The 19,670-nt window shown below is 35.3% G+C and overlaps 1 protein-coding gene across 1 annotated transcript in view; it reads left to right on the forward strand.

Annotated features, from left to right (window-relative positions):
- Window positions 1–13,431, forward strand: part of ppk13 (pickpocket 13) — a 32,793-nt gene extending 19,362 nt beyond the window's left edge. Inside the window, exons 6-8 of the mRNA XM_067769191.1 lie at window positions 10,886–11,254; window positions 12,760–12,866; window positions 13,034–13,431. Coding sequence (XP_067625292.1) covers window positions 10,886–11,254; window positions 12,760–12,866; window positions 13,034–13,176 — 619 coding nt within the window. The 3' untranslated portion in view covers window positions 13,177–13,431. The remainder of the gene's footprint in view (window positions 1–10,885; window positions 11,255–12,759; window positions 12,867–13,033) is intronic.
- Window positions 13,432–19,670: the final 6,239 nt, after the last annotated feature.

The raw sequence follows: 19,670 nt of genomic DNA on the forward strand, positions 1-19,670 counted from the left end.
AGCTTTAAATTTTTGTTTGCGGTATTAAATTGCCAATAAATGTAATACCAATTATCCAAGTCGTTCGGAAGTCGTAGGTCGTGTTTTCACGAAGTGTCTGCTGGCTTGAGTCTTAAGCTAGCAGACACTCCCGTTTCTCGGAACCGGACGCAGCTTTAAATTTTTTTTGCGGTACTAAATTGCCAATAAATGTAATATCAATTATCCAAGTCGTTCGGAAGTCGTAGGTCGTGTTTTCACGAAGTGTCTGCTGGCTTGAGTCTTAAGCTAGCAGACACTCCCGTTTCTCGGAACCGGACGCAGCTTTAAATTTTTTTTGCGGTACTAAATTGCCAATAAATGTAATATCAATTATCCAAGTCGTTCGGAAGACGTAGGTCGTGTTTTCACGAAGTGTCTGCTGGCTTGAGTCTTAAGCTAGCAGACACTCCCGTTTCTCGGAACCGGACGCAGCTTTAAATTTTTTTTTGCGGTACTAAATTGCCAATAAATGTAATATCATTTATCCAAGTCGTTCGGAAGTGGTAGGTCGTGTTTTCACGAAGTGTCTGCTGGCTTGAGTCTTAAGCTAGCAGACACTCCCGTTTCTCGGAACCGGACGCAGCTTTAAATTTTTTTTTGCGGTACTAAATTGCCAATAAATGTAATATCAATTATCCAAGTCGTTCGGAAGACGTAGGTCGTGTTTTCACGAAGTGTCTGCTGGCTTGAGTCTTAAGCTAGCAGACACTCCCGTTTCTCGGAACCGGACGCAGCTTTAAATTTTTTTTGCGGTACTAAATTGCCAATAAATGTAATATCAATTATCCAAGTCGTTCGGAAGTGGTAGGTCGTGTTTTCACGAAGTGTCTGCTGGCTTGAGTCTTAAGCTAGCAGACACTCCCGTTTCTCGGAACCGGACGCAGCTTTAAAATTTTTTTGCGGTACTAAATTGCCAATAAATGTAATATCAATTATCCAAGTCGTTCGGAAGACGTAGGTCGTGTTTTCACGAAGTGTCTGCTGGCTTGAGTCTTAAGCTAGCAGACACTCCCGTTTCTCGGAACCGGACGCAGCTTTAAATTTTTTTTTGCGGTACTAAATTGCCAATAAATGTAATATCAATTATCCAAGTCGTTCGGAAGTGGTAGGTCGTGTTTTCACGAAGTGTCTGCTGGCTTGAGTCTTAAGCTAACAGACACTCCCGTTTCTCGGAACCGGACGCAGCTTTAAATTTTTTTTTGCTGTACTAAATTGCCAATAAATGTAATATCAATTATCCAAGTCGTTCGGAAGACGTAGGTCGTGTTTTCACGAAGTGTCTGCTGGCTTGAGTCTTAAGCTAGCAGACACTCCCGTTTCTCGGAACCGGACGCAGCTTTAAATTTTTTTTTGCGGTACTAAATTGCCAATAAATGTAATATCAATTATCCAAGTCGTTCGGAAGTGGTAGGTCGTGTTTTCACGAAGTGTCTGCTGGCTTGAGTCTTAAGCTAGCAGACACTCCCGTTTCTCGGAACCGGACGCAGCTTTAAATTTTTTTTTGCGGTACTAAATTGCCAATAAATGTAATATCAATTATCCAAGTCGTTCGGAAGTCGTAGGTCGTGTTTTCACGAAGTGTCTGCTGGCTTGAGTCTTAAGCTAGCAGACACTCCCGTTTCTCGGAACCGGACGCAGCTTTAAATTTTTGTTTGCGGTATTAAATTGCCAATAAATGTAATACCAATTATCCAAGTCGTTCGGAAGTCGTAGGTCGTGTTTTCACGAAGTGTCTGCTGGCTTGAGTCTTAAGCTAGCAGACACTCCCGTTTCTCGGAACCGGACGCAGCTTTAAATTTTTTTTTGCGGTACTAAATTGCCAATAAATGTAATATCAATTATCCAAGTCGTTCGGAAGTCGTAGGTCGTGTTTTCACGAAGTGTCTGCTGGCTTGAGTCTTAAGCTAGCAGACACTCCCGTTTCTCGGAACCGGACGCAGCTTTAAATTTTTTTTTGCGGTCCTAAATTGCCAATAAATGTAATATCAATTATCCAAGTCGTTCGGAAGACGTAGGTCGTGTTTTCACGAAGTGTCTGCTGGCTTGAGTCTTAAGCTAGCAGACACTCCCGTTTCTCGGAACCGGACGCAGCTTTAAATTTTTTTTTGCGGTATTAAATTGCCAATAAATGAGGTATAAATTATTTAATATATAATATTGTTGTTTGCTATAGTGTGTCTGCCACCTTAATAGGACCATAGCTAGCAGCGAACACAACACAAAGCAAAAAGGGCACACAATGACTTGCTAATAGCAGCTACCAACAAAAAGGTATGCAGTTATCACAAATTTTTGTGAAATCTATGATATATGAACACACAGACTGAATGTTTAAATTGCACAAAAAGCCACTATGTATATTGCACTGTGTAAAGATTTAATACGAAATTAAACTTTTAAACTGTTTTCTATTCTATGAATAAATATTTATAAAAGATAAAACTTGTTTACAAAGTAAAAAGAATAACAATTCGAAGAGCGATCAAAAACATGTCCGCGCACGGCAAGGTTACCAGATCATTATGGTATGGCACTATTGACCAATAACATTGATTTCTATTTTATACGGATATGGATATGATAATAGTGTGACCGCAAGTTATAGGAAAAATTTTTTTTTTGTATTTTCACTTGGCAAACCCTTTAGATTTATTCCAAATTAGAAAAAAGTTATTTATTGTAACGAATTTACTTGCAAATCCTCTTATTTGCAACCCTCTGCTAAGTTCGAATCACTAAACTGTTGAATAAATGACTCCAATATTTAATAATGCAAAATGGCCTTTATTAAAGTACTTCACAATAACACTCAAACTTTGCAACGAATAGCTTGCTTAATAACCAAACCTGATTGATAGCTCAAATGAAACTCTACTATTCAAAATAATACAGCTCTTGCTCGCTAGATAGCGTCTTAATCGAAATCTCAAATCAAACTGAATTCCAGCGCCTCTACAATTGCCGCATTCTATACTCTCGGATTTCAACATTCGCATATTCTAGGCGCTTCCAGAATCTACTAGTTGCCATTAGCTCTCAAACTTCTCAGCTATAACTACAATTGCACAATTTTATAGCTTTTCTCATTGCATACTTTCAGGATTATCTCAGATATATGCATGTGTTTGTGCATTGACTCTCCGCTGCTCGTATACGTACATGGTACATATGTGTAGACGCAATTATTGTTTCGTTTATGTAGATACATAATGATTGAATTATTGATGTGAATTCGCGTCACTGCTTAGCATCGGCTTAGAGATAGCAGCACCACTTAGTTTTGCTAATATTCGTAACAATATAAAAAATTGTAGATCGTTGGCATAATTATTGGGCATGCCTTGAGCCCAGAAAGTTAGCTAAAAATGATATTTTTCTCACTATGGCTCGCTTTAATTGTTCTTAACTTCAGTAATATTTATTTTATAGAAAAACTTTATTCACAAATATTCTAAGGACATATCTGATGAACAATGTTGCTCTGTATTAGTTTTCTTTAACATTAATATTTAATCCAGAAAAAAACCAAATTAAAAAATAACAGCGAAATTTTAACATATCTTCGCATTCTTTACCTGATGATTATTTATTTTGTTAAATGGTGTAATTATAAAAAATTTTGTAATAAAGTCTCCTTCGTGCTCATAGGAAATTGTTTTTGATAGTTTTTGACGACTTGCAATATATATTGTTTTTGTTCCTCGTCTTTTGTGAGCATTGGGTTGTAGTCTTGCATCAATTTCACTCCTCGTTCAGCTGTATCCTTTGCCACGTGAATGTCTCAGAAGAAATGAACTGATCCATTCCCCTTTCAATAACATGCATAATATTTAAAATTTGAATTCAGGCGCGTTTTACGTCTTCATCTAAAGTCTCACGACTCAATGCCTTCACCATCTCTTTTTTTTGACTCAACAGAAACACTGTTATCAAAAAATGCTAAAGCCACACATTCCGGACTCAAATACCATAAGTGGTTTTTAAATTTTTTGTAATGCAACTTGAGATATATGTATCAGCATCAATTTTTTTAAAAGAAACCAGTTTTCTCAAAAGCTAGACATCTTTGTATGGTGCATATATTGAAACAATAAAAATACATATATTACGTAAAGCTTGCCTATCTTTTACTGCCAAATCAAATTCACGTCGAAATATAAAAATATTTTTAAGCAGTATATAGCTTTTGTCATCCATCTCGCGTGGTGGACAGCCCCAGGGGGCGCGAAAAGCTGCATCGCGAATAGGTGGAGTCTCGACAAGAAATATTACTGTTAGCCCAAGAAACTCCCTGTAATCATCTCTTGGCTGTTTAGTTTTGATCGCATCGTTCACAAATTCAATTATTTTATCTTTCATGCTGGGTTTTAAAAAATTTAAATTTTTCTGCCGACCACCCGGGAAATTTTTTTTATTCTAGTCAAAAAAAGCCAACCGCGAAATCATATATTCGGCGCTTTTTTTTAAGAGTCATTTGAACTTCTTAATTTCTTAAATTTTGCAATTAAAGCTTTCATGCGCGTTATTGATGGGGAAATATATTTTCACGCAATAATAATCATGTTTCTTTGAAAAAAATAATGTAAATGTTTATTTTATGTAACGTTACGTACAATGAAAACAGTTATTTTAAACAAAACTACAAAATAATGCATATTTTTGTTTGAAACCACAAAAGTTCGTTAATCAGTTTCTCCAATTTATTTGAATCACAAATGGCAACTATTGTATTCTCTCCCTCAATAAACGACTAGAGTTTTCTTCACGAGATATTTTAACACTGTACTTAACCCACGTCTTTTTAAAATCTGCATGCACAGATTCAAAAGCAAGAGTTAACTACCAGACCAACATCTTCAAAACACTGAACATATTTCATACATTTACCGCCATGTTTTTCTGAAATTCTTCTCAAAATATCTACATTTTAAGCAATTTTTTGCAGCTTCACGATCTACACGGCATTTTTAACCCAGTCATTGCTTTTTATTTCAAATGCTTTCAACATGCTTTCATAAAGTTAATTTTTAACGCCATGTAAGAGATGAAGAACCGGAGGTGGAATCAACTCTATTATTTCAATGTCTTCATCAAAATCAAAGAGTGGTTTATTTACACAATTTTTAAAAAACTGAGCGTGTTCTTTTTTACCTCCATTTTCTTCCCAAGCTTTAATATTTTTTAAGCAATCGCCAAGTGTTCAAAGCGTACCGCACATATTTAAATCGTCACTAGATACTGTACACCAAGTGCAAGGATATTTACTGGCATAACTCAATATTCGCTAATTTCAAGTCTGTTGCGATTTTACACTTAAATTCAGCAATAATAATAACGTCCATAATAATGAAACATTTTCATAATTTTCTTGAGTTGATTCAAGTAACAGTTGGGATCTTTTTTGTTTCACTTGCCTCGTCCAACTCCTTATCGTCGATCAAAGAAATGCATATTTTTAAAAAATTTCCACCACCGTCAATCCCTACTTTGTACTACGTATTAGCAACATATATCTCTTTTTCTACAAATTGGCATAATTCATTAATTGGGTTAAGTACAGTGTTAAAATATCTCATCCAGAATATTCTAGTCGTTTGTTGAGAGCAGTCAAATACAAAGTTGTTGTTGTTTTTGTTTTTGTAGCGATAAGGTTGCTCCCCGAAGGCTTTGGGGACTGCTATCGATTTGATGGTCCTTTGCCGGATACAGATCCGGTACGCTCCGGTACCACAGCACTATTAAGGTGCTAGCCCGACCATCTCGGGAACGATTTATGTGGCTACATTAAACCTTCAGGCCATCCCCTCCTTCCCCACCCCCAAGTTCCATGAGGAGCTTGGGGTCGCCAGAGCCTCGTCTGTTAGTGAAACAGGATTCGCCGCGGATAGGTGAGGTTGACAATTGGGTTTGGAGGAGCTATATATTGCACTGGCAACCTGAAGGGTTGCGCTACACAGCCCTTTGAATCTGGTATTTTAGTCGCCTCTTACGACAGGCATACATACCGCGGGTATATTCTGCCCCCTAACCCGCGAATACAATAGTTGCCATTTGTGATTCAAATAAATTGGAGAAACTGATTGACAAACTTTTGTAATTTTGTTTAAAATAACTGTTTGCATTGTATGTAACGTTACATAAAATAAATATTTACATTATTTTTTCCAAAGAAACATGATTATTATTGCGTGACAATAGATTTCCCCATCAATAACGCGTATTAAAGCTTTAATTGCAAAATTTAAAAAATTAAAAAGTTCAAATGACTAAAAAAAGCGCCGAATATGCGATTTCGCGGTTGGCTTTTTTGACATTAGGCACCTCCTAGAATAAGCTAACAGAAAAATTTCCCGGGTGGTCGGCAGAAAAATTAAAATTTTTTAAAACCCACCGTGCTTTATCTACTGTTAAATATTTTTTGTGATCATTATCTTCCATTCCAGACTGATAATTATTTTGGTTAATATTTCCCCTTGTATTTTTAAATTGCTCAAATATTTTTACATTTGGGCTTTCGGTTTTGCTCATCTTAACTTCAAAGGCACTTTTTAATACGACTTCCAAAATGGGGTGACGGCAAGGTAGCCAAAGAAGCTGCTTTTGAAGACTGTGTTCAATAGTCGTACATGTTCCATTAAAACGGCCTGTATTTACGGCAGTTGTGCCCAACACCAAGTCTTTTATATGATCTTGAAGTTCCCATTCAAATATAGCTTTACAAACAGCAGACGCCTGCTCTCTGCTAGTTCCACTTTTAAGTGCGGGCACTTCAAGTAGTTGCTCCGTACGCCTGCATGAAATTATGATTGGAAATCCGTCAACTCTTTCATTCCCAGTAAGAGCTGGTAACAGCTTTCCGTCCCAATGCAAACAAATTGCACCAAGTTCGTTCTTGTTGAAACGTTCTTTTATATTTTTGTACTGTTCTGCTCGTATTTCTTCCCTTGCATTATGTATAGTCGTTTTATTTATACTGTAGTTTTGTACTTCAAGACCGACTGCTTCATCAAAGATATAATTAAATGCACGGCTTTTCGATCACTGACCTTGCAAACATGTAAAGCGGTTGCAAGTTTTGGAGTCATTATATTTTTTGGCTGGCATTGACATTACAGCTTCTGATCCCAAAACCTGCTAAAAAGGAATTAAGTGTTCAGGTTACAGTTTTGTTATGTAACCCTGTGTGTTTCAATTATTTCTCATCTACGTTTTATATAGTTTCATTCTCACGTTTTTCTTATAATTTATAACCTTGAACTTACCTCATAGCTAGCAGCGATTTCGCTGATAGCGCTCTCCGAACTGCATGAAGAAAGTTCTTGTAGACGTTCTTCCATTCCTTCTTCACTTACTGTTGTTTTGTAATCGATGCCATACATACACCCCGGTCTACCTTTCTCTTTGATTCTCCAAAAATAATTTGTCCTCTGAATTTTTAATAATGTCCAGTACTTGCTATATCAAATAAGTCATCTTTGATTCTCCAAAAATAATTTGTCCTCTGAATTTTTAATAATGTCCAGTGCATTTGCACTTGCTATATCAAATAAGTCATCTAACTTCGACATCCACGCCTCTTCTCTTTTTCTCTTTGCATTTCCGATTTAATTTTAGAATTTTTATTTACTTTTCTCCATGCATTATATAAATCTTCAAAATTTGTTATGCAGTGTTGCTTGGTTCTTGTGGGGATTCGAGCTTTATCCCAAAAAATATTCACTTCTTCGACCACTAATTTAGCACTCCACGTAAATTTAATCATAAAAAAAAAAAAATAAATTAAAAAATAATACCTTCATAACTTCTTTGTTAGAAGGTAGTTTACACCCACTTAAGGAAGGAGAAAAATAGCCTAACAAATGAATTTTTTCACGCAAAATTCTTCATGACATGTCTAATTACTTCAATGCACGACAATAAATGAAATGACAAAAATAATATTCTGCTCTGCTACTCAGTAAGAACTAACGGTAAATTGTTCCACTAATTGTGTTGCAAGTAATTATATGAAAATATGTTCGTATGCAAAGAATGCGAAGATATGTGAAAATTTCTCTGTTATTTTTATACTCAGTTGAGCAGAGCTCACAGAGTATATTAAGTTTTATTGCATAACGGTTGGTTGTACAGATATAAAGGAATCGAGATAGATATAGACTTCCATATATCAAAATCATCAGGATCGAAAAAAAATTTGATTGAGCCATGTCCGTCCGTCCGTCCGTTAACACGATAACTTAAGTAAATTTTGAGGTATCTTGATGGAATTTGGTATGTAGGTTCCTGAGCACACATCTCAGATCGCTATTTAAAATGAACGATATCGGACTATAACCACGCCCACTTTTTCGATATCGAGGACCACGCCCACTTTAAAAAAAAATTGTTTTTTAAAGTAAAATTTTAACAAAAAATTTAATATCTTTACAGTATATAAGTAAATTATGTCAACATTCAACTCCAGTAATGATATGGTGCAACAAAATACAAAAATAAAAGAAAATTTCAAAATGAGCGTGGCTCCGCCCTTCTTCATTTAATTTGTCTAGGATACTTTTAATGCCATAAGTCGAACAAAAATTTACCAATCCTTTTGAAATTTGGTAGGGGCATAGATTTTATGACGTTAACTGTTTTCTGTGAAAATGGGCGAAATCGGTTGAAGCCACGCCCAGTTTTTATACACGGTCGTCCGTCTGTCCTTTCGCATGGCCGTTAACACGATAACTACAGCAAAAATCGATATATCTTTACTGAACTTAGTTCACTTACTTATCTAAACGCACTTTATCTTTGTATAAAAAATGAACGAAATCCGACTATGACCACGCCCACCTTTTGGATTTCGAAAATTACGAAAAATGAAAAAAATGCCATAATTCTAAACCAAATACGAAAAAATGGATGAAACATGGTAATTGGATTGGTTTATTGACGCGAAATATAACTTTGGAAAAAACTTTGTAAAATGGTTGTGACACCTACCATATTAAGTAGGTGAAAATGAAAAAGTTCGGCAGGGCGAAATAAAAAACCCTTGAAATCTTTGCAGGTATTACATATATAAATAAATTAGCGGTATCCAACAGATAATGTTCTGGGTCACCCTGGTCCACATTTTGGTCGATATCTAGAAAACGCCTTCACATATACAACTACCACCACTCCCTTTTAAAACTCTCATTAATACCTTTAATTTGATACCAATATCGTACAAACAAATTCTAGGGTCACTCCTGGTCCACCTTTATGGCGATATTTCGAAAAGGCGTCCACCTATAGAACTAAGCCCACGCCCTTTTAAAATACTCATTAGCACCTTTCATTTGATACCCATATCGTACAGACATATTCTAGAGTCACCCCTGGTCCACCCATATGGCGATATCTCGAAAAGGCGACCACCTATAGAACGAAGGCCCACTCCCTTTTAAAAATACTTATTAACACCTTTCATTTGATACGCATATCGTACAAACAAAGCCTAGAGTCACCCCTGGTCCACCTTTATTGCGATACCTCGAAAAGGCGTCCACCTATACAACTACCACCACTCCATTTTAAAACCCTCATTAATACCTTTAATTTGATACCCACATCGTACAAACAAATTCTAGGGTCACTCCTGGTCCACCTTTATGGCGATATTTCGAAACGGCGTCCACCTATGGAACTAAGGCCCACTCCCTTTTAAAATACTCATTAACACCTTTCGTTTGATACCCATATTGTACAAACGCATTCTAGAGTCACCCCTGGTCCACCTTTATGGCTATATCTCGAAAAAGCGACCACCTATACAACTACCACCACTCCCTTTTAAAACCCTCATTAATACCTTTAATTTGATACCCATATCGTACAAACAAATTCTAGGATCACTCCTGGTCCACCTTTATGGCGATATTCCGAAACGGCGTCCACCTATGAAACTAAGGATCACTCCCTTTTAAAATACTCATTAGCACCTTTTTTTTGATACCCATATTGTACAAACAAATTCTATGGTCACCCCTGGTCCACCTTTATGGAGATATCTCGAAATGGCGTCCACCTATGGAACTAAGGATTACTCCCTTTTAAAATACTCATTAACACCTTTCATTTGATACCCATATCGTACAAACAAATTCTAGAGTCAACCCTGATCCACCTTTATGGCGATATCCTTAAATGGCGTCCACCTATAAAACTATGGCCCACTCCCTCATAAAATACTCTTTAATGCCTTTCATTTGATACACATGTCATACAAACACATTCCAGGGTTTCCCTTGGTTCATTTTCCTACATGGTTATTTTCCCTTATGTTGTCTCCAAAGCTCTCAACTGAGTATGTAATGTTCGGTTACACCCGAACTTAACCTTCCTTACTTGTTTAATTTGGTTTTTTCTGGATTAAATATTAATGTTAAAGAAAACTAATACAAAGCAACATTGTTCATCAGATATGTCCCTAGAATATTTGTGAATAAAGTTTTTCTATAAAATAAATATTACTTAAGTTAAGAAGAATTAAAACGAGCCATAGTGAGAAAAATTGCATTTTTAGAAAACTTTGTGGGCTCAAGGCACGCCCAATAATTATGCAGACGATCTAAAATTTTTTATGTATAATTTTTTTCTAATTTGGAATAAATCTAAGGGGTTTGCTAAGTGAAAATACGAAAAAAAAAAAATAAAAATAACGGTCACACTAATATGGCAAATTTGCTACAAGCTTAAAAAGTTACTGTGCCCAGCGAGTGCGGATGATAAGAATAAAATTTTACCTACGCCGTTATAGCTGAGAACATAGTGTTTAGTCTAATGTGAACTTGGGGCTCTTTCCCACTTTTTTTTGATGTTCATTTCTTTTTCTCAGCCGCCACGTTTCCAAGCGCGATATTCAAAATGATGACCAAATTCGTGAAACTCATGTAAAACAACGTAATTGTCGCTTCAGCGATGAAAATAATTTAGATGTCCATCATTACTACAGCTATTCCGCTTGTACGGTACAATGTCGTAAGGATCGCCAAATCGAATTGTGTAACTGTTCTAGTCATCTTTCACCAAATACCCCAGATTGGCAATTGTGTAATATGGATGGATTAAAATGCCTTAATCGAAATTATGAAGATTTGTCAGTCATCATTGCTAAATGGTCACGCGGACGCAAGGGATTAGTTTGTGATTGTTTGCCATCTTGTACGGAAGTTGATATATCTACAGTGCACAATAGCAAGGAAAAGTAAGTAATACAACAAATAATGAATAGTTCGAATAAATATTACAAAATATATCGAATCGGTTTTGAATCTCTTGCTGCTCAAGTAACCATATTCAAGGGCCCATTTTTTAAGTTTTTTATTTTGATCGCCATTGCATTTTTATAACTAATCATGCATCCTTTTTATTCGGCATTTTTTTAAAAAGTCCTCAAATATAAGTAAGATCCAGACCTTTATTCTATAAATTCGAAAATAAATGTTAGATCCGCACTTTTAACTATGGAATGCCTCATCAAAATAAAACCAATTTTTTCAACCTAAGGCCCACTTTTACTCTTTTTTAACTTAGAGTCAACTTTACATGAAGGGCTAAACACATACATTTTTGACAAATTTTTATACTCAGCGTGCTTTTCACACAGAGTTTATTAACTTTGATTGGATAACGGTTGGTCGGAATGGATATAGATTTCAAAAATATCAGTATCGAAAAAAAATTTGATGTGCCATGTCCGTTAACACGATAACTTGAGCAAATATTGAGAATATATTGGTATTGAAAGTGAGCGAAATCGGACGATAACCACGTCCACATTTTCGATATCGAAAATTTAGAAAAATGGAAAATTGATATAATTCAAAAACGAATACAGCTAAGCTAATTTTTGGTATGTGAATTGGTTTTATGACGCAAAACATAAATTCCAAAAAATGTTGGAATATGGACGTGGCACCACCCACATTTAGAATAAGAAGAAGTTTAACAAACCATAAATCAAAAGTCGTTAAAGATATTACATTGAAATTTGGTAGAGACACTGTCCTTGCCAAATTTAAAAACTGATTGAAGATAATCAAAATCGGTTAAAGACCATGCCCACTTTTCCTAAAGGTCTAACCTTAACGAAGTCTGCAATAACTCTATGGTATTTAACTACATTTGACCGGTATTCTACCTCAGAGTTGGTATGGTTGAGCTAAGAACAAAACTTAAAAAAATTTTGAAAAGGGTCCGCCCCTTTTTTCGTTACTCTTTCCAAAATACTTTTAATTCCATAAGTCGAACAAAAATCTCCCAATTCGAACGAAATTTGGCATACATATTTTTTTCATAGCTAAAACTGTTAAAATGCATTTTTCCCACTCAAATTCATTTGTGGTAGCCTCTGTATCCTTTTTGCTTCATTTGAACGAAAATGAGTTAGATATATGTATTATTGCGCAGCCTTTAACAATAAAAGTCCGGAAATAATTTTGTCTGAAGGACTTTTACTATAAAAGGAATGTTAGTTTGGGCCCCTGAAGAAATTAGCTGATTCCAAAGTTGGCTGCCTAACAACTTCGTTGCATGCAAACATCGCACGCCATTCAATTTTGAGATGTTGATTGGAAAATCGATCAATTTATGGCTATAATATTTACACGAACATGCTGAAAGTTGTTAAAATAAAACCAAACATAGTTATAGTGAAACTCATTCGTTTCCATAATTATAATTATTCGTTTCTTTTTTTTACATCTGTAGTATATACGAGAGCCAAACCGACTTGGCACGGATCGAGATATCGCTTATCGAGTTGCCGACAGAGCGTTATAAAAGAAATGTTGTACGAGGACGATTAGACTTAGTAGGTGAGTAAAGTAGACTGAGCGGTAAGAATCTGCTCTTTTGGTTCCAAAATACCCTTTCTCAGTAAATGGTTGACAAATATCTTTCTCGGAAATAGGAGGAGAAAGCTCTAATTCATAAATTTATGATCAATATAAACAGTTTTACATATATATATATTTTATTTTAGTGTCCATCGGCGGTACAACTGGTCTTTTCGTTGGCGCCAGCCTCTTGAGTTTTGTTGAACTTATCTACTACATTGCAGTACGTCCATACGGCACGATGTTGTCGCAAAAGCGGATAATACGAAAACAGTTCCAGGGATATTGAAGCTTAGTCATGTAATTCGCAGTCTGTGCAATATAAGTTTTTCTCTTAATCTTGATATTGTAGTAACTTTTGGATTTTATTATTCAACTATGTACGTCTATGAATATAAATAAAGTAAACCAGAAAGAATTTTGGTGAGCGCTTCCCTTTACACGGCATTACAAAACATCATGGAGAAAGGAGTTGCCACCATTACATACTTAATATAGGTCTCGTATTTTCACTAACTTCAAAAATTAAAAAAAATACTGGGACGACTATGAAGCATTTACGAAACATTTCTTCGCTGTCCTCCCGATTCCGATTGCTCAACAATTACGAAACGTACGTCGTCATAGATCGACAGATCCAAATCCATTAAATCCAGCATAGAGATGAACGACACGACTTTCACGTATGGAATACACTGCTTTCGCTTACAATAGCGAAAATTCTCAAGTTGGAACGCCAAAAAATTTGTTTATCTTTGCACCGAACGAAAAAACCAAAAATACTGTGTAGCCACTTGCATTACCATAAGATACAATAATAAAATGTTTTAAGCGAAAATTTCACCAAATATGTGTACAAAATTCAATTAAATTTAGAGAACAATATACTAAATTGTCAACAAACAAAACAGAAAAAATAACGCAACATTCAATCGATCTCGGGCGTTACAACGTACGCCAGGTAAAGCTAGTATTGTATATTTTTATTTACCAATATTTGATTTCCTTAAAAATAGATTTCAAAAACATATCAAACACTAACCGCAAAATGAACTGGAATGAAAAATTTGAAATGGGTAATTCCAACCTATAGTATAAGGGATTGTTATGAAAATTAGTGAAATCGATAACTAAGTTATTTAGGTCGAGTATCTTCATGCGCCGAATTAATAATTTCAAACATTTTTTAGTTATAAACTATGAAAGTCTCACAATTTTATTACGTTCCAAAAACTTCTAAATTTCACGAATGACAACTGTCAGTTATGACAACTATCAGTTAGTTTAATTAAATGTCAACATACTTCCTTAAGCGTCATATGTTGGTAAGTAGTTAAATGGTTAGATGTCGTTTTCAAATTGAACATATGCCTCTAGTGTTCAACGGTAGAAAATTACATTGTTGAGATATCTTTTTGCTACGATGAGAAATTTTCTAATAGTAATCTGTGAGAAATTGCAATTATTCATTTCATATTTGCCAAAAATATGCATTTAAATATATTTTGCTAGAATTTGCCACGGTGCCTTGATATGGCATTTCAATTTTCTGGCGTGTATAAAATTTAGAAAATTAAGTCGAGTCATGTGTAAGATTTTTAACTTCAATGTTCTCATTTAAAGCTTTAATAGAATATGAGTATGTAGAGTAGTATTTCGTCTAACTACCCCAACCCTAAATGGTAACCCTACTCAAAAATGTCCCTATTGTAATGCGGAGTGAAATACCTTTCGTTTGATACCCATATCGGCATATCTCATGCATTTTCTTTTTAAATTTCGAATAGGTGGCAAACCTTGTGAAACATTCTGAGTGGCAACACCTAGGTAGAAAGTCTTAGAAGGTGATACATTATCTCTGTGCCAAATTTCATTTAAATCGGTTGAGTCGTTCCCGAGATCTTTCGGCTATACAAACAAACAAGAATTGCTTGTTTAAAGTTATAATATAAAATTATTAAATAAGAATTGTCACCCGTTTGAATCATACAAAAGTCAACACAAAACGGAAAAAAACTATTTGCATAGTTTTACATACATTTTTACCTCTGAATAAAAAAGGAGCCTTGTAAAGCAACCACATTCTTTTTTCTAAGGGCATTCAAGATGGCGGCGTTAGAGCGAGAAACTTCTTACATCCGTCACCTTCTATAATTCCATCATGGGTACGTAGAAATAAAATTCTCTTTTAACAGCAACATATTTTTTCAAATAATCTTTTCTAGTTATTTGTTAACATTTTAGTACATTTCTGATAAATATAATGATGATTATAAATTTTAATTATTCAATATAAAAGGTTCGGATATCAAAGAATGGCTTTTCTTGCTTTTTTCGCTGCAACATTTTTTATAATAATATCAAAATTGAACTGTCTTGCCAAAACGGATTAAACACAAAGCGTGGCAAGTCCTGAAACTCACTCTGCAGATGAACACGATCTATGAAAGTTTTTCATTCTTGAAAGAACGCTGAAGGAACGTTCTGCACTAGCTACAGTGACAGGTTAAGCAATACAAATGTTGGGAAAAATTGTTTACAGATTTTGAACTTATGTAGATGGCATTTAGCAATTCAAATGGTGACAGACCTTTATCAAAATTTGCTTCGTAAATGTATTTTAAGTGAATTATTTCGCATTCTAAGCTTTGAGAAACGTTCGACTTGTATTTTTCGACAAATTTTGCTGCGCTCGCCCGAACCGTAGTTTTTCATCCATGTCTTCAAATTGCCACGAAAAGGAAAACGTCTCGCTCAAATTTCTCATAGCTGCAATTCGTTCAGGAATGCCAGTGATTACCGAATCAATGATTACCAGGAATGTATTGTTTTTAAAATCAGACTCTGAATCATCCGTATCATTTAAATTATCCTCAGAACGTCTTTTGGGTTTTCTCTTTCGAATGTCCGGAAACTTTGACGAGATGTTCAACTGAAAAGCAACTGTTTTGCATTCGCTTAAAATTGTTTCCCATTGGTTCCTGATCAACTTTAAATCAGCTAATAAGGCATCTAGATGTCGGACCTCAACATCTATGGTGGCGTCTCTAGCTTGGAGTACGACGTTTCTTTCATTAAATGCTTGTGCAGGTAAAATTTAGCTGAAGTAATGCGTTTAGTGCTTGTGTTAATCCTGGAACATAGCTTGTGAATGGTCTGATTGCCTCAATTCTAGCCGACCACCTAGTGTCTGAAATACTGTAAAGAGAGGTCGGTACATTTTTTTTGAGGATGTCCCATCGTTGTGGAGGCTACTGAAAATAGTAAAACATTTTTGTGTAACTCCGAAGAAAGTAAATCCAGCCGTACAACATTCTGCAGCATCAACACCACATAAATTGGGACTGTGGGCTGCACAAGGCGAGTAATCAGCATTCGAATTTTTGTCGAGAATGTGACTTTGTGCTCCGTTGTAAGCTCCTTACATATTGGCCCCGTTATCGTACCCTTGTACACGACAATCTTTTAATTGGATTTCATGTTTACCTAGAGTATTGCAAATTAGATCAGCGATTTTCTGACCAGATTTTTGGTTACAATTCACGAAAGGGAAAAACCGTTCTTGAATTGTAAAATTTGTTGCTTTCGAATTGAAATGGAATTAGCGCAAAATGAACTTAATCAACGTGACTAGCATCAGGCATAGCATCAACGATAATAGCAAAATACTTGGCTTTCTTGCGTTGACCTAATATAGTTTCCCTCACGTGTTTTGTACAAATTTCTATAAACTGGTTTTGAGCCAGCTGCCAAATGAAGTATTTATTCTTAAATTTTAAGGAAAGGGACTTTTCAAATTATTTTTCACACTTCACTATAATATTAAAACGAAATGCAGATATTCGTTGCTTTTGAAATTCGGCTTAAAAATTGCACATGGAACAACTAAAAACTCTCCTGAATTAAAAAAAAATGTCTTAGTACCTCTAAATCGCGGGACCCCTCAGAAACCTCAAAAGAGGGAAATTTTTCTTCAATATAGGAAATAGAAGTATTATTCATAATTCGTCATTCCAACTCGAATTATATTTAAAATCCTTCCTATAAATTATCTCTTTCGAATATTAATTACTCTGCATTATATGTGACCCGGCCTATGAAAAGGTGGCTTATGAAATTGCGAGAAACAGCTGTTAAAGATAAACAATGCATTTCTTCAGTTTCTTATTAGTTTTCTTTTGTTTTTTTTTTTTGAGTCATAAGCCACCTTTTCACATATGGTGAATTGCACTGTACCTAATCGTCATGACAACTCAGTACAAACATTTCCCGATTTTACTAAAGATGCTTCCAATAGATGTGAAATCCTTAAACACTAGACAGTTCAAACTAAACTTATTTGAATTCTATATTCATCACTCCGTAATAAGTAAGTCGGAAGTTGATCACGATCTGAGAACAAGACAATTGGTTTGCTCAAACTTTGAGATACAATTGAACCAAAAAAGGTAATTTGTAAAAAAGTAGTACGAAGAAAGCTTACTTCACCTCATGTTAATCAAACTATCCTATCATTTATGCGCTGTTTTGTACAAATAGCGCATATAATTATCGGGTGCCCTCACATAATAATTATAATATAAATTATAAAGTAACTAAAAGAGGCTGATACTAAGGTTATCTATAAAATGAATATACTTACAAATATACATGAACTTATATTAGTGATGAACGGAACCAAACAACCGGATTCGGAGAACCAGATCTTTTAATGAGTTGCTTGTTTAAAGTCTGCCAGGAAGCGGTGAAAAAACAAACAAAAAGAATTGAAGAACGGTTCGCTAGAGTCCCTCCAGATTTTAATGAACATAAAAATGTTCCTAAGAAATATATCTATATAGTTGAGAAAACATAAAAAAGTCGGTGAATAAAATGGCCTCAGCTATCCAGTTGTCTCCAACCTTCCGTGCTGTCATCTGTCTGATGGTCCCAAAGTTAACCGTGCATATGAAAAGTTGAAAGTAAAAAGACAAACTGAATCCGAAAAATGTCAGATTTTTTTTTAATCCGCTTTAGAGCATTGTACGAAACCATACAAAACTTGAATTGTACTTTGAATGAGCCAAACAGGCTATGAAATGTAGGGTATAGTAGAACCATGGCAGAACGATACAAGGTGGCAGCATGGTGACATACCTACAAACATAAATACAAATCCCAGGTACTTTGTTTTTAAATTCGATGGACAAATGTCAAAATTGTACTGCGGCGGAAGTTGATGTATCAAATCAAATAAAAAAAAGTTTATAATCAGCTGTTCCATGCTGCCACCTTGTGTCGTTCCACCATGAGTAGAACCGTACATTTCGAAAACGTTTCGATGGCGTTTTGTAACGTCGTTGCGTTTCTCGGAGGAAAACATTTTAGTTTAATTGGCACACAAGCGTAGCAATATTTTCAGAAACAATTATTTTCAGAAAAGAAAGCGCTATACGGCGACTTAGGTTATTATCGCTTGCGACCACAAGGTTCGCTCTGGTATAATTTCCGGGCTATACAAAAAAACCATTTCAACACTGTTTTCGGTTTCATTTTGGGTTTATTGGCAAGTCAGTTCGGGCCCGTTTAAGTCCCGTCTTTCGTGAGAAACTTGACCTCGCCAGAGATTCACCTGGTAAATAAATTGGATTCACCACGGATAGTTGAGGTTGACAAATATATTTGAGAAGCTATAAATTGCGCTGGAAAATCCTTGAAAGGGGTTATCGGGCTATCCGCGTGCTATTCGTCGCTATCGACGAGGTATCGACTTAAAACGGTTATCGACAACGGCCATTATTGGTTTGATATCGATATGTTTGATATCGCAAATAATCGTTACTACAGACGAGTTATCGCTTTGTTATCGATATTATTAAAGCCGCTCGTTATTGCTTTGTGATGAAGTGAATACAACTGGGAAAAAGTTGTGAAACAACAAAATGTGACTTTGGTCCATTCTTAGGAGACTAAGAATATACCACCGAAACAGCTGTCGCCTTGTCCCTTCCCGTTTACCGTTGCTTAAATTTTTCAAAAAATATTAAATAAAGTAAAGTTTTCTGCTATTCTAGCCTTGCTGGTGGTGATCGGGCCGTATAAGTACGTGTAAAAGCTCTATAAAATTAAGATTTCGCATGAGTACTCTTCCGGAATGCACACTATAACAGATAGAGTTTTCACAGATTCAATTGCAAAATATCCGATTCCACTTGAAATTGGATTAAAAATTCGTAGACGAACATCATTTTATATATACAGCAGCGAACAGAAAAATAAAATTTCTTCAATTAAATTTAAATTTTTTTATTTTCCACATTTAAAAGAAAAAACTTCTGGCAAACTTTGCAACTTTGCAACCGAAGCTATGCACGCCGTCCACAGAACCGTTTTATGAAAATTCGAGAAAATTTAAAATTTTTTATGCAGAGTTCTCTGAGATTTTTTGTAGCTCGGCCAATTTTAATCTAACAAAGTAGATAGTGTATATTTCACATTGACTTTTGACAATTTTTTTTTCGAAGTGTGTTTCAGATTTTTTTTTTTTCATCCAAAAAAATAATGTTCACCCATTGTATGGAGGAAAATCTAAAACACCCTTCAGAAAAAAATTGCCTAAAATCAATGCGAAATATAAAATTTGTACTTCGCTAGATTACAGGACTGCATACTGAAAAAAATTCAGAGATCTCCAAATAAAAAGTTAAAAACTTCGAAAAATTCTATTGGATTTATTTGGAATTTTTTTAAGAGCTTTTGAGGCTGGTTTCATTGTGGATAAGACAAGTGTGATAGCTTCTGTAT

This window comes from Eurosta solidaginis, chromosome 2 (genome assembly GCF_040869045.1).
Source record: "Eurosta solidaginis isolate ZX-2024a chromosome 2, ASM4086904v1, whole genome shotgun sequence".
Classification (NCBI taxonomy): Eukaryota; Metazoa; Arthropoda; class Insecta; order Diptera; family Tephritidae; genus Eurosta; species Eurosta solidaginis.